The 12500-nt window shown below is 52.4% G+C and overlaps 1 protein-coding gene across 1 annotated transcript in view; it reads left to right on the top strand.

Moving 5' to 3' along the window:
* ARHGAP44 (Rho GTPase activating protein 44) overlaps positions 1–12500 on the top strand; it is a 75961-nt gene that overhangs the window by 50917 nt on the left and 12544 nt on the right. The window contains exons 17-19 of the mRNA XM_077746716.1: positions 818–998; positions 11761–11778; positions 12451–12500. The exon at positions 12451–12500 is cut by the window's right edge and continues 49 nt beyond it. Of these exons, the coding sequence (XP_077602842.1) occupies positions 818–998; positions 11761–11778; positions 12451–12500 (249 nt within the window). The remainder of the gene's footprint in view (positions 1–817; positions 999–11760; positions 11779–12450) is intronic.

Raw genomic sequence — 12500 nt, 5'->3', positions numbered from 1 at the left:
TGATCAACATCGAAGAAGTTTGATTGTGTTTACTTGGTTTTGTGCGTTTTGACCATAAAAGCTCTTCACTGCTAATGTCCTAAGAGGTGTGTTGATAACAGCAAGTTGAGTGAGGGTAGGAAATCAGGGTGAAGAAAGAAGGGACAAGGAGTCTAAAAAGGCAGAACACTAAGTTTGTGGATGAGTGGATTCATTTCTGTTGCAGATAGGAAATGGCGAGGAAAGTTTGGGATACTTTTGTGTATCACTTGATTGCCAGCACAACCTTAGTGACCTTAGTGAAATTTCTAGTTCCAATCTCTAGTTCTCTTTGGTTTTCCAGAAAGACCACATCATCATCTACAAATAATAATCTTTCTTCTTAGTTTGTTTTCTTGACTTATTACATTGGCCAGCACTTCTCCGATAGCATTAAGTAACAGTGGTGATTGTGGGCATTGTCCTTTCTCCTGATTTGATTAAGACCACTCTGGTGTTTCACTTTTAACCGTGAGGTTTGAGATGGATGACTTTGTCTTTCTCAGAAAGTACCCCAACTGTTCCTGGTTTAAGTTGTTTTTTGAAATTACAGATAGATACTGCTTCATTCGGGGCCCATCCTATTAATGTGAGAGGTGAGCACTTGTGTTCACCTGCTGATCTGATGAATTGTATTAAGATGAATTCGTATCCACAGGTGACGTAACATTGAACCACAGGACAAAGTTTTCTAGGCGTGAAGTGTAAACGAGAGGCCATCTCTGCTCATCTCTTTCCTGCCCAGGAAGGGCGTGACAGACCCGTAGGTCACATACACCGATTCTTTTCTTCCCCACAGAGATAGAGTTCAACATCACAGGGAATTACGGGAGTCCGGTACACGTGAACCACAACGCCAACTTTAGCTCCATGCCCTCCCCAGACATGGACCCCGCTGACCGGCGCCAGCCCGAGCAGATCCGCCGGCCCCTCAGCGTCGCCACGGATAACATGATGCTGGAATTTTACAAAAAGGATGGGTATGAACTAGCGTCCCTTTCTCAGCGTTGGGGGTTGGAGCGGGGAGGGGCTGGGAGTGACATGGAAACAGATTGCCGGGCCGGGCGCCCTCTCTGGCAGCAATTTGGGTGATTTGTAGCAATCACGCTGTTCCTTCCTGCTTGATGTCTGCCTCTGTGCTTTTGTATTGAGTCCCTTGGCTCATTTTCCTGGTTTTAGAGGCAAAGGTAAGTGTAACCTCCCGAAATATTGGCTGTGATAGGTATTCATTAGTTATCAAAAAAAAAAAAAAGTTGGTCACCAAGGGGGATTAAAAGAAATACGGAAACACGCTTTATATTTTGACTCCAAATTTATAAACGCACGTCAGTTCTCGAATCCTAACTGGTTCCTCATTGACAGTGGCTCTGTTCATATGCATCGTTCATCAACGTTCTCGCACGAATAGCACCTCAAACACGTGGTTGAGCATTTCCGGGCTCGGTCTCTTGAAAACCGAGAGTAAAACCTACAAGTTGACGCAATCTGTATGTCACTTGTCACTTTTAAGACATTTTCCTGTCTTTTATGATGGACATATATACCTCCCCCACCCCCACACCGGGAGACTGGTCAATGCATTTCACTTGATTTGCATCGGAATGAGCCCCTCCTCTTCGCCACTATGAAATCGGTTTACATAACGCATAACCGCCTGATGGGATCCCCAAAGCAGATAAAAGGGGCACCTGCATGTTTTCTAGCAAGCACAGCTGACTCGTGGTGAGGTCAGCCACTCTGGTGTGCGCGTCGAGCACTGCGCATGCAGCAAGCCAAGGGCGTCAATGAGAAAATGTCTCAGAGAAGGAGTGTGTCTCATTATTACTCCAGGGAGTCAGTCGAATACGTTTCGGTTCAGAACAGAAAATCGCTGCCGTGAAATAAACTGCATCGACTCCTCTTTCAAGACAGACCGGGCGCGTAAAGCATTGGAAGGGAATGACAGAAATTCAGACAACAGAAGCGTACCAGCCACAACCTTCCGCTTCCCCAACAGATCACGAGGCGGCCAGAAAGAGCCGCTTGCTTGAAAGGCATCTGACCTGAAGGGCTTTGGAGGGAAGGTTGAAAAACAGGAGCTGTAGAGGTGCCTGCGTCTTACGAGCCGCCCCTCTTGCTTTCAGAGTGGCCGCTGGCCCTGGGGACCTAGACCTGCGTCGTGGATTGATGGAGGCCTGCTCAGAAGGGCCGGGATCCCTGCCTACCTCCTTTTTTTTTTTTTTTTTTAATGTTTTTTTTTTTTATTTCTAGGAGAGAGAGAGACAGCATGAGCAGGGGAGGGTCAGAGAGAGAGGGAGTGACAGACTCTGAAACAGGCTCCAGGCTCTGAGCCGGCAGTCAGCACAGAGCCCGACGCGGGGCTCGAACCCACGAACCGCGAGATCATGACCTGAGCGAAAGTCGGACGCTTAACCGACTAAGCCACCCGGGCGCCCCCCCTGCCTACCTCCTTACCCACTAGAGCCTCTTCCTCTGAATCTGTCTTCTGTCTTGTTATCCTGCTCTGTGTGGTTGGTTATTCCCCAGCGAAGGGGAGGAAGAAAAACTGGGGCTTCTTAGACGCTGCAGGGAGCAGGGGAAATTCCTTAAATCAGTAAAAAAGAGCTTACTTAGAATCTGATCTTTGCCCTGCGAGAGAGAGCCCAAGAGAGATGGAGAAGAGACAGATGAGCACATATTAGCCGGTGCCTCAGGTTTTGGTTTTCATCTCAGCTGAAGCAACTCTGTTCCCTTGTGAAGGTCGTGTAGCCAAGGGGGTGAATTCTCGGCCCGGCTGGGTTCTGGAGAACTTCCCCGGCCCTGGTGCTCATGCGTGGGAGGTGCGCAGCTCCGTCCTCCGTGACAACCTGTCTGGTCCCGGGCAGCCGTGAAAAGCAATCCACATGCCATCCACGGGAGAGTCACCATGCGAGATGTTGGGGCAAAGTCCACTGGCCCCCAGAATACACAGGCAGATGCAGAAGCTCCGGTGGTGATATTTTATTTATTTATTTATTTATTTATTTATTTATTTAATGTTTATTTTCGAGAGACAGACACAGAGTGCGAGCTGGGGAGGGGCAGAGAGAGAGGGAGACACAGAATCTGAAGCAGGCTCCAGGCTCTGAGCTGTCAGCACAGAGCCTGACATGGGGCCTGAACCCATGAACCGTGAGATCATGACCTGAGCTGAAGTCAGAGGCCCAAGTGACTGAACCACCCAGGCGCCCCAATGTTTATTTATTTTTGAGAGAGAGAAGCAGAGCACGAGCTGGGGAGGGGCAGAGAGAGAGAGAGACACAGAATCCGAAGCAGGCTCCAGGCTCTGAGCTGTCAGCACAGAGCCCGACACAGGGTGAACTCACAGATTGCAAGATCATGACCTGAACCGAAGCTGGACACTTAACCAACTGAGTCACCCAGGCGCCCCTTGGATGATGATATTTTAAGCAACTGCCTCATCTCTGGTGATGTTCTGGCATTCGAGAACTTTGTAAATGAAATGCCCATTCTGCGTTCTGACTGAAAGCCAAAAATTGCCACCATCTACTTTTAGGGTATAGGGCATGTGCTGCGTGAATTACTCGTGGCACACTAAGTGGGTACGTTTATGTATTTTAAATTTTGTATTGGGGCGCCTGGGTGGCTCAGTTGGTTAAGCATCTGCCTTCAGGTCATGGTCTCATAGTTCAGGAGTTCAAGCCTCACATCGGGCTCTGTGCTGACAGCTCGGGGCCTGGAGCCTGCTTCGGATTCTGTGTCTCCCTCTCTCTGCCCCTTTCCTGCTTGTGCTCTGTCTCTTTCTCTCAAAATAAACATTAAAACAGTTTTTTTTTAATTTGTATTAAGCATTAAATTAAACAGAGGGCTTCCCAGCTTAGGGTAATGGGGTCCTGACACAGTTGTTTGAAAGTTCAGTGAGCTTACAGATGCTTACATCTTAACTGCCTTTAACAGAACCAGAACCCCAAGGTTGTGAGCAAGTGCTTTGGGGCAGAAAAAAGGAATTTACATCACTTGAGCCCCTGTGTTATTTTAGTAATAGTTTAGTAATAGGGGATTCTCCATGTTTATCCCATTTCTGAGCTCTTAAAATCTATGAGATACTTCTTGTATTTATTTTAGTGTTCATTTATTTTGAGAGAGAAAGTACACGAGCAGGGGAGGGCAAAGAGAGAGGGAGAGAGAGAATCCCAAGCAGGCTCTTTGCTGTCACTGCAGAGCCCGACACAGGGCTCGATCTCACAAACTGCGAGATCGTGACCCAAGCTGAAATCAAGAGTTGGACACTTAACCACCTGAGCCACCCAGGCGCTCCAGATCTATGAGATACATTTTAAAGTTCCCAAACTACCCCCTTAAACGCCAATACATTAAAGCTCATTTTGTCAAAGGGTTTTGGTCAAGTTAAAAAAAAAAAAAAGCAATCAATTGTATGTCAATAAAGCCATTACTTTAAAAAAGAAAAAGAAAAAAACTGGCCAACACTTGAAAGAAATGGTGGTTCCCCTTCAGTGCCAGCAGCGTGCTTCTGGCTGATGGATCTTTTGGCACAGATATTATACGAGGTGGTTCACTCCCATCCCTGCTTCGGACTTTCATCCCAATGCCTTTGATTCAGGATGACTTAGAAAACACAGTTTCGGGGCGCCTGGGTGGCTCAGTCGTTTAAGCGTCCGACTTCGGCTCAGGTCATGATCCCACGGTTCCACGGGACCTGACGGATCAGGTCATGATCTAACCACGTGGGGTTCGAGCCCCACGTCGGGCTCTGTGCTGACAGCTCAGAGCCTGGAGCCTGCTTCAGACTCTGTGTCTCCCTCTCTCTCTGACCCTCCCCTGCTCACACTGTCATTCTCTCTCAGAAATAAATAAAACATTAAGAAAAAAATTTTTTTGAAAAGAAAACGCAGCTTCTTTAGTAAGACCTGGAGGCAGATTTACGAGCTCACATCAGCCGTTTTCATTATTCTGGTTGGCAGAATAATGACCCCCCAAAGTCCTAAACTATGGATCCTATAAATAGTACCTTCATTGGGAAAAGGGTCTTTGCAGATGTGATTAAAATGAGGACTTTGAACTTAGGGGATCGCTCTGGATTATGAAGGTGGGCCCTCAGTGCAAGCGTGTCATAAAATGTGGAGGGAGCTTTGACATGTGCACACAGAGAAGGGAAAATGCAGAGATGGAGCAGAGAGAGATTTAAAGATGTGGCCACGTGCTAAGGAGTGTACGCCCCCAAACGCTGGAAGAGGGAACACGTACTCTGGAGGGAGCACAGTCCAGCTGACATCTTGGCTTCAGCCCATTGCTGCCGAACTTGGACTTCTGGCCTCCAGAACTACGAGAGAATCGATGTCTGTCATTTCCCAACTTTGCGGTCCTTGTTACAGCACCCGTGGGGACCTTATACATCCCTCCACCGCAAATGCACGCCAGGAGCGTCGTGGCGAAAATAGCGGCGGGCGCTCAGTTCTCCTTCCGTTGAGGGTTAAAATCTAACCAGCTGAGCCACCCAGGTGCCTCTTGAGGTCTGAAATCTAGCCACGCTCCCTTTGACAATGATTTGGACTCTGTGACTTAACTAACAATGCGGTGGAAGAGATGTACCAGAACTTGAGCAGAGTCAGAAAGGGCCCTGTTGGTGATGCCTGGGTCTCTTGAACCCTGGGTCTCCTGGAACCCAGTTACCTCGCTGTGTGGGAGCCCAGGCAGCCGCTCGGAGAGAAGTGGAAGCCCCCATCCTCGATCCCCCACTGAGCACCAAGCTGACAGCCAGCACCCACTCACTAGCTTCGTAAGGGTGTTGTCCTCGCCGAACCATACCATCTCAGCCAGTGCCATGTGGACAAGCCGCACCTGCCAAATGCTGTCGAGTGTGGATCCAAGACCCAGATAAATAAGCTGCTTCATCTCGAGGGTGGCTTCTTAGGCAACAAACAATAAAACAAGCTTTAAAAAATGAACGCTGATGTCCTCCAGCCCCAACCCCATTCCTCTAGGCCTGAACTGGGATTCAGGCATTGGGAGGTTTTTTTAATTTTATTTTTTAAATTTTTTTAAATATTTATTTTTGAGAGAGAGAGACAGAGAGTTGGAGTGGGGGAGGGGCAGAGAGCGACGAAGACACAGAATGTGACGCAGGCTCCAGGCTCTGAGCTGTCAGCACAGAGCCCAACACGGGGCTCGAACCCACGAACCGCGAGATCATGACTTGAGCCGAAGTCGGATGCCTAACTCACTGAGCCACCCAGGCGACCCGGTCCTATCAGATATTTCGTACGTGAGCCCTCCTGCCTGAAGAGCTGGCCGAGGTGTCTACACTCTCTTGCCCATTAGTCAGGAGGGACCCGAGGGCCCTGAACATCTGTCAGATGCATGCATGGGCCGTGTCCCCAGCCGAATCTTCACAGACTCATCCGGATGGTGGAGAGGCCTGTGGAAGGGCCAGAGGCAGAAGAGAAGTGATATCAGCCACGGCGCCACCTTGCTCGCTCCCGTCTCCACCTGATGGCTATGGTGCCTCTCCCTTTTGTGCTGTCTCTGCCTCCGCCTCCTGCCCGCCGCCTGTTACATACTTCAGAGACCTCGCCGGTACCACCACGGCCCACTCTGCACATGCCGGTTTCCCTGCTGCCTGGGTGCTGCCTTCCGGCTCTGGCCCACGCTCTCCGCACTTAACCTTGCCGGTGGGCACGTCTGTCGGGCCGCCTCTGCTCGGTTCTAGCCTCTCGGGTCGCAGCGGGATGACAGTCTGTCCACAGAAATCCCGGTGGCCTTGGCCCTTCATACTCCGAAGACCAACACGTGGCTTCTCTTTCAAGTCTTGACACCTGACGTGCTTGTCGCCATGGATTGTCCAGCCACGGTCCTGTCCTCAGAGGTGCTCTGCCCCAGCCCGTTGACAGCGGCCCCAGAATCAATGAGGATCTTCCCACCAGAGCCGGCGACCTCCTGTAGAGCTCTGCCTGGTGCGTGACACAGCCGTGGCCTGCGCGTGACAGTTGCTCTGTGATGGGTCTTGTCCCATCCACCTGGCCCTCGATCTAGATGTTCGGCAGTTTGGGACAGACGTCTTTAATTGAGAAGGTTCAAGAGCAACGTCAGCGGTGCTTTGTGCAGCACTCTTCCACCACTGTCCGTACTGGGTTCAGGGGAGATGGTAATGTGGCCTCTCGTGGGCTAAAACACACGACTCAGCACACGGAAACCAGCTGATTTACTGCGTGGCTTCGTAGAGTCCCGCTGTCCGGTGCCACAGGGCTTCCTAAGGGCGCCGTGGCAGGCTTCGTTCCCCACATTGATTAAATCAAAGTCGGTGGTCACGTGCTGATCAGAACTAGCGGCCCAAGGGCCTTGCTTCCGTACTTGGCAGATATCAGGTGCTCTGTAGACCCGGCGAGGGGGGGGGGTGGGGGAGGGACGATGAACAGCAAAGACTGTGACCCCGCAAGACCTGTCGTGGGTATCTGGTGTGGTCACTTTCCTTCAGATAAGAGTCCGAACCCTTCTGAAGATGAGCTTAACTAGAGACTCATTCTGGGTGTCAGTGCGAAATTTGACTCCTGTTTTGGGTTTCCATTGGCCAAATGCACCCTGGAGAGGTAAATTCCTGGTCCCGGCCCCCGCTCAGCTTCCATGTGGCTGGGGTTTATGCATCTGTGGATGCTGAGGCCGGGCCGAGACGTGGCCAGGTGACCCCAGCCTCTGTTTGTACTGAGGAGGTCACGGAACTTTGGTGTGTGGATTTAAGAAAGGGATTGTCCCTGGAGGGGGATTACCTGGAAATTACCTGATTCTGGCCTTCCCGGGTGCGTGTAGGCAAGGTCACCATCTGGTGACCCCCCGGGGCCCTGCCCCTGCTAGTTTATCTTGAACATTCCCTGAGCTTGCAAGTCTTCAGTGGACGCCCAGGGAACTGCCCAAATCCCCCAGGCCTACCGTCTGAGGGCAGACACATTTCTTGCCTCCTCTCTCTCGGCTGGCTTTTGCCAAACGTAACTGATTCTTGGGACAAAAATCAAAACCTTCCAGATCTCTGTAGACTTAAAACGCTTCAAAGCCGTACTTTAGTTAATACTCCCGGCTAGGATTGCTCCTGACCGGGACTCAAAGGCAGCGTGGGCAGCTGTCTGTCCTACACAGGGGAAAAAAGCTAACCCTTGACAATCCCTTATGCTTTTTTTCCCCCCTCTTTTTAATGTTTATTTCTGAGAGAGAGAAAGAGCAGGGAAGGCGCAGAGAGAGAGGAAGACACAGAATCTGAAACAGGCTCCAGGCTCCGAGCTGTCAGCACAGAGCCCGACGCACGGCTCGAACCCACGAACCGCGAGATCATGACCTGAGCCGAAGTCAGATGCTTAACGGACTGAGCCCCCCAGGCGCCCCTAGATCTTCCATTTTTAAGACTTGGACTTTTTTCTTCCCTCCCTCCCTCCACGGAGGCAGTCCTCTGTCTCTAATTTTTAAGATTCTGCCTCTTCGGCTTTACCTATGTGGCCTTAGAGGTGACAGGCTTTCAAACACGAATGCCACCTCATTTCCCACACCAAGGAGACATTTATAGGTCTGACCTTTGCCTTCTCTTCGTCCCCCCACCTTGTGGAAGAGGAGTAACCTGATGTGAGAGAAGCCCTCTGAACGCACGGAGTATGAACTTTGCAGTCAGGCTCTCTCCAAGTTCAAATTCGGGCCCCGTGACCTTGGGAAGCCACTTCACCTCTGAATGCCTCAGTTTCTTTCTATGCAAGATGGGGAAAGGATAGTAGGCACCCGCCTGAGAGTTGCTTTGAGCATGAAATAAAATGTTACATATGAGGCGTTTGGAGCAGTGCTCAGTGCATGGACAGCGTTAGCTGCTTTTAGCACACGGACTGGAGTTTTGAGCGACGTTGCGCCCGTTTTCAAGACCGCGACACGGATGGGCGCGCTTCTCCGTAAGGCCCTCTGACTAACCCCTTCCTTTGCCACCTCACCAAGACCACATTCAGTGCTTGTCTGACTCCACCTGCCCATGGCCGTTGGGGCTAGTTCTGCAAGAGCAAAATACACTCAAGCCAGAATGGACCGAGGAAGGTTGAGGGAGCCCCTCTGCCCGTGACCGGGAGGCCTCTCTAGGGTGAAGCCCTGTGGCCATTTCTGCCCGAGTCCCCCGCTCCCCGTCACAGGGTTTGTTTCCCAAAGAACCCTTCAGCCAAGACGACTTTCATGTTCTTCCCTTCTTTCCTGCCCTGACGACCCGGGCTGGGCAGTAAGACTTAGGGAGGTGACGATCCCCTCTTCATTTTTCTGTTCCTTCAGCCAACAGTCATCCAAGGAGGCTTTCAGCACTCCCTCCTCTGAAGCCCACATGGGCCCATCTCTCCAGATGCCTGGAAGACTCAAAAGCTGGGGACAAGGGACTGTATTCCTTGTTCGTTCCCCTTACTTCTACCAGAGAACCCCCACCCCCACCCCAAGCTTTGGTGTCTTGTTAGGAGGAGAAGACAATCTCATGGGGCGGATACTGTGGACTCGGGTGACCATGACCCAGGTGGGGCCCTCCCAATGTCTCCATCGCCTCCTGGCCTGATTCGCTGGCACAGAGAGCTTCGGCCTCACTCCCATCAGCCTGTTTTAGGCTCGGGTCCACGTCCTGAGTTGGTTCTCTGTGACGGTTAAGAAATATAAAGCTAATACTTAGCACCTCCCAGGACAGAGCGTCGTCATTGTCAAGGCTGCCGCTGGTTGGTTTCTTAGTAGCTGCTCTGTGATTTGTACCCACTGTTCTGCTTATGCTTGACGACCCTAAGGAGCAGGGGAGGGTAACAGTTACTCCCATTTTACAGAGAATGAGCAGAGGACGGGACATGCTGAGTAAGTCATCCATGTCACACAGTAATGAGAAAATCTGGGACTCAGACCCGAAAGCCCTCCTCCCAAAGCCGGCCCCTGCGCCGGGTAACCAGATCACTAGGGAGCCTGGGGTCTGAGGTTGCCAATGTTGGAAGATGCCCCTGGAAATAGAAGACATCCCCCAGGAGCCCTGGTCCTGAAGCCCGGGCCCCACCCTGCCCTCCTCCTCCCTGAATTTGGGAAGATCTTTCTTGTTTTTAATGTTTGTTTTTGAGAGAGAGAGCGTGAGCAGGAGAGGGGCAGAGAGAGAGGCAGACACAGAATCTGAAGCAGGCTCCAGGCCCTGAGCTGTCAGCACAGAGCCCGACGCGGGGCTCGAACCCACAAACCACGAGATCATGCCCTGAAGTCGGACGCTTAACTGACTGAGCCACCCAGGCGCCCCTGGAAAGATTTTTCTAAGCGAAAGAACACAGGCTAAAGAAGATGGGGTGAGATGGACAGACAGATGTCCCCAGGGCTCTTCCTATTGATCATGGTGGCACACGTCTGCCTGCGTGCCTCCCTCACCTACCGCTGCAGCTCAGTGTATCGTTTCCCTTCCTCCGCTGATACTAAGCATTTTGCTCTTTTCATCCTGATAATTTCTGAAGCCCAGCGTGTGATACTCCCTTGCAGTCCCCTTCAAACATCAGGGGATGCAGCTTGAGTTTTGAGCACCCTCCATGAGTGATCCTGGGTCTCCTGGAGAAGGTGCTGCTTTATTGGGGGGCAGCAGGGGTCCTCAGACCCAAGATGACTCGAAAGCTAGTAGGTCCTGGAAAGAGACGCAGCCATCCGGCCCCCTGGTCCCCCGGGTGCCTTCCACAGGAGACGAGAAGTAGCACCAATGACCCCGGACTTGGAAAGACCTCTGGGGATCGGACCGAGGGATGAGGGTCAGGAAGCCATCCCCATCCCAGTGTGTGCTCAGCTTTGACTGACACTCAGTGCAGCCTCCATCCCGAGGCACGTTTTCCTTCAAGGACCCGAATCCCACCGGCTCCTACCAGTCTTGGAACTTGAACCTTTTGTCTGTTTAATCTTGGTGCTGGTCTTGAAAGTAAAAAGCCCCGTTGGGGTGGCCAGAATCCACTGTAGCAGCTCTGTGCTTCTGACCGGGGTGGGTCAGCTAAACACAGGATCACCCCCACACCCACGCCGCGCGGATGCGCGGCAGACACGGATGCGGGAAGGTTTTCTCGTCGCACAAATGTTTATGTCTCCCCGCGTACTGGAAATATCAGGTCTTGGCTTAGTCGGTGAAGGTCTTGACTTCATACCACAGTACCTGTTACCTCCTAGACCAGCGGAAAGAAGTTCTAGCCTTCCAAAACTTTTTTTCTTTTTAATGTTTGTTTCTTCTGGGAGGGAGAGAAAGACAGCGTGCGTGGGGGGAGAGGCAGAGAGAGAGGAAGAGAGAATCCCAAGCAGATGCCTCGCTGTCAGTGCAGAGCCCAGCATGGGGCTCGATCTCATGAACCGTGAGATCGTGACCTGAGCCAAAATCAAGAGTCGGACGCTTAACGGACTGAGCCACCCGGGCGCCCCAGAATGAATAGCCTTCTAAATCAAGGAACTTGGAAGCCAGCAGATGGCTATTTCCACCGATTTTTTCTTCTCCCTTATGACACCCTCTCCCCCCAACCCTTACCCTACCCATGCCAGTATCGGCCCTCAGGCTTCTCTCTGTATTCACCTTGAGCTTGGTAGGATACAGCCTTCACCCAAATAGAAGAGTCACTTGAACTAGAAAAGCCGACTGAATTGGAAGAATTTCACGGCACCCTAAGAGCCTCACTCAGACCCTGACCCTGAGAGACAACCTGTGTGTCTGAAGGAAGGCATAGTTTTTTTGACACTAATATCTGTATGTTTCTGTCCCTGCAGCCTTAGGAAAATCCAAAGGTACGGTATCCTCGGGTAGCCACGAGGCCACGTTCAGTCTCTGAAAGCAAAGCAAGCCATGCCTTAGTGAGCTCTGCGGGAGGGTGAATGTGCCCTGTTTGGTTGCTTGGCCGGCTTTCATGGAAGCTGTGTCTCGGTTCTTAAAACTGAACCGGAACCCGGAGTGACCGATAGGCATGATCGGCCCCTTCCCTGCGGCACGGACGCGCGCCGGGGGCCGGGCCAGGGTCCTGGGGCCGGTGCTCTAGCCCCCAGGTGACAGACGGAAGGACGGGTGTTTAGATGTGTCCTGCTGGTCAGTGCCATGTTCTAGTGCCACGCTGCTCCCTGCCCTTCCCGCCTCCATCTCCCACGTGTTGGGGGGCGGGCGGGAAGCGAGTGTCCCCAGAGAGGCTGCATTCTGCTCTGGGGAGGGGGCAGCNCGCCCCCCCCCCCCCCAGCCGCTCCGGGGCGCTGCTGCGCGGCTTCGGGGTGGGGGGGTCCCCGGGGCCTCCGGCGGGGCGGGGCGGCCTGGCCTCGCTTCCCGGGGCGGCGGAGGGGGCGCCCAGGAGGGTTGCTAAGGCTTGGCTGCTGCTCTCCCGGCGGACGTGCTTGAATGTGTCCGCCGCGCGGGGGAGGGAGCCTCGCCCCGGTCGCGCGTGGCTAAGCGGCTGTCTTTGTGTCCCTCGCCAGCATGGGCGTGAGGGTCATGGACACGTCCTGGGTGGCTCGTCGAGGCTCGG

The sequence above is a fragment of the Crocuta crocuta genome, unplaced genomic scaffold (assembly GCF_008692635.1).
Source record: "Crocuta crocuta isolate KB4526 unplaced genomic scaffold, BGI_CrCroc_1.0 scaffold139, whole genome shotgun sequence".
NCBI classification, from domain to species: domain Eukaryota; kingdom Metazoa; phylum Chordata; class Mammalia; order Carnivora; family Hyaenidae; genus Crocuta; species Crocuta crocuta.
This window is presented reverse-complemented; position numbering and strand designations above follow the sequence as displayed.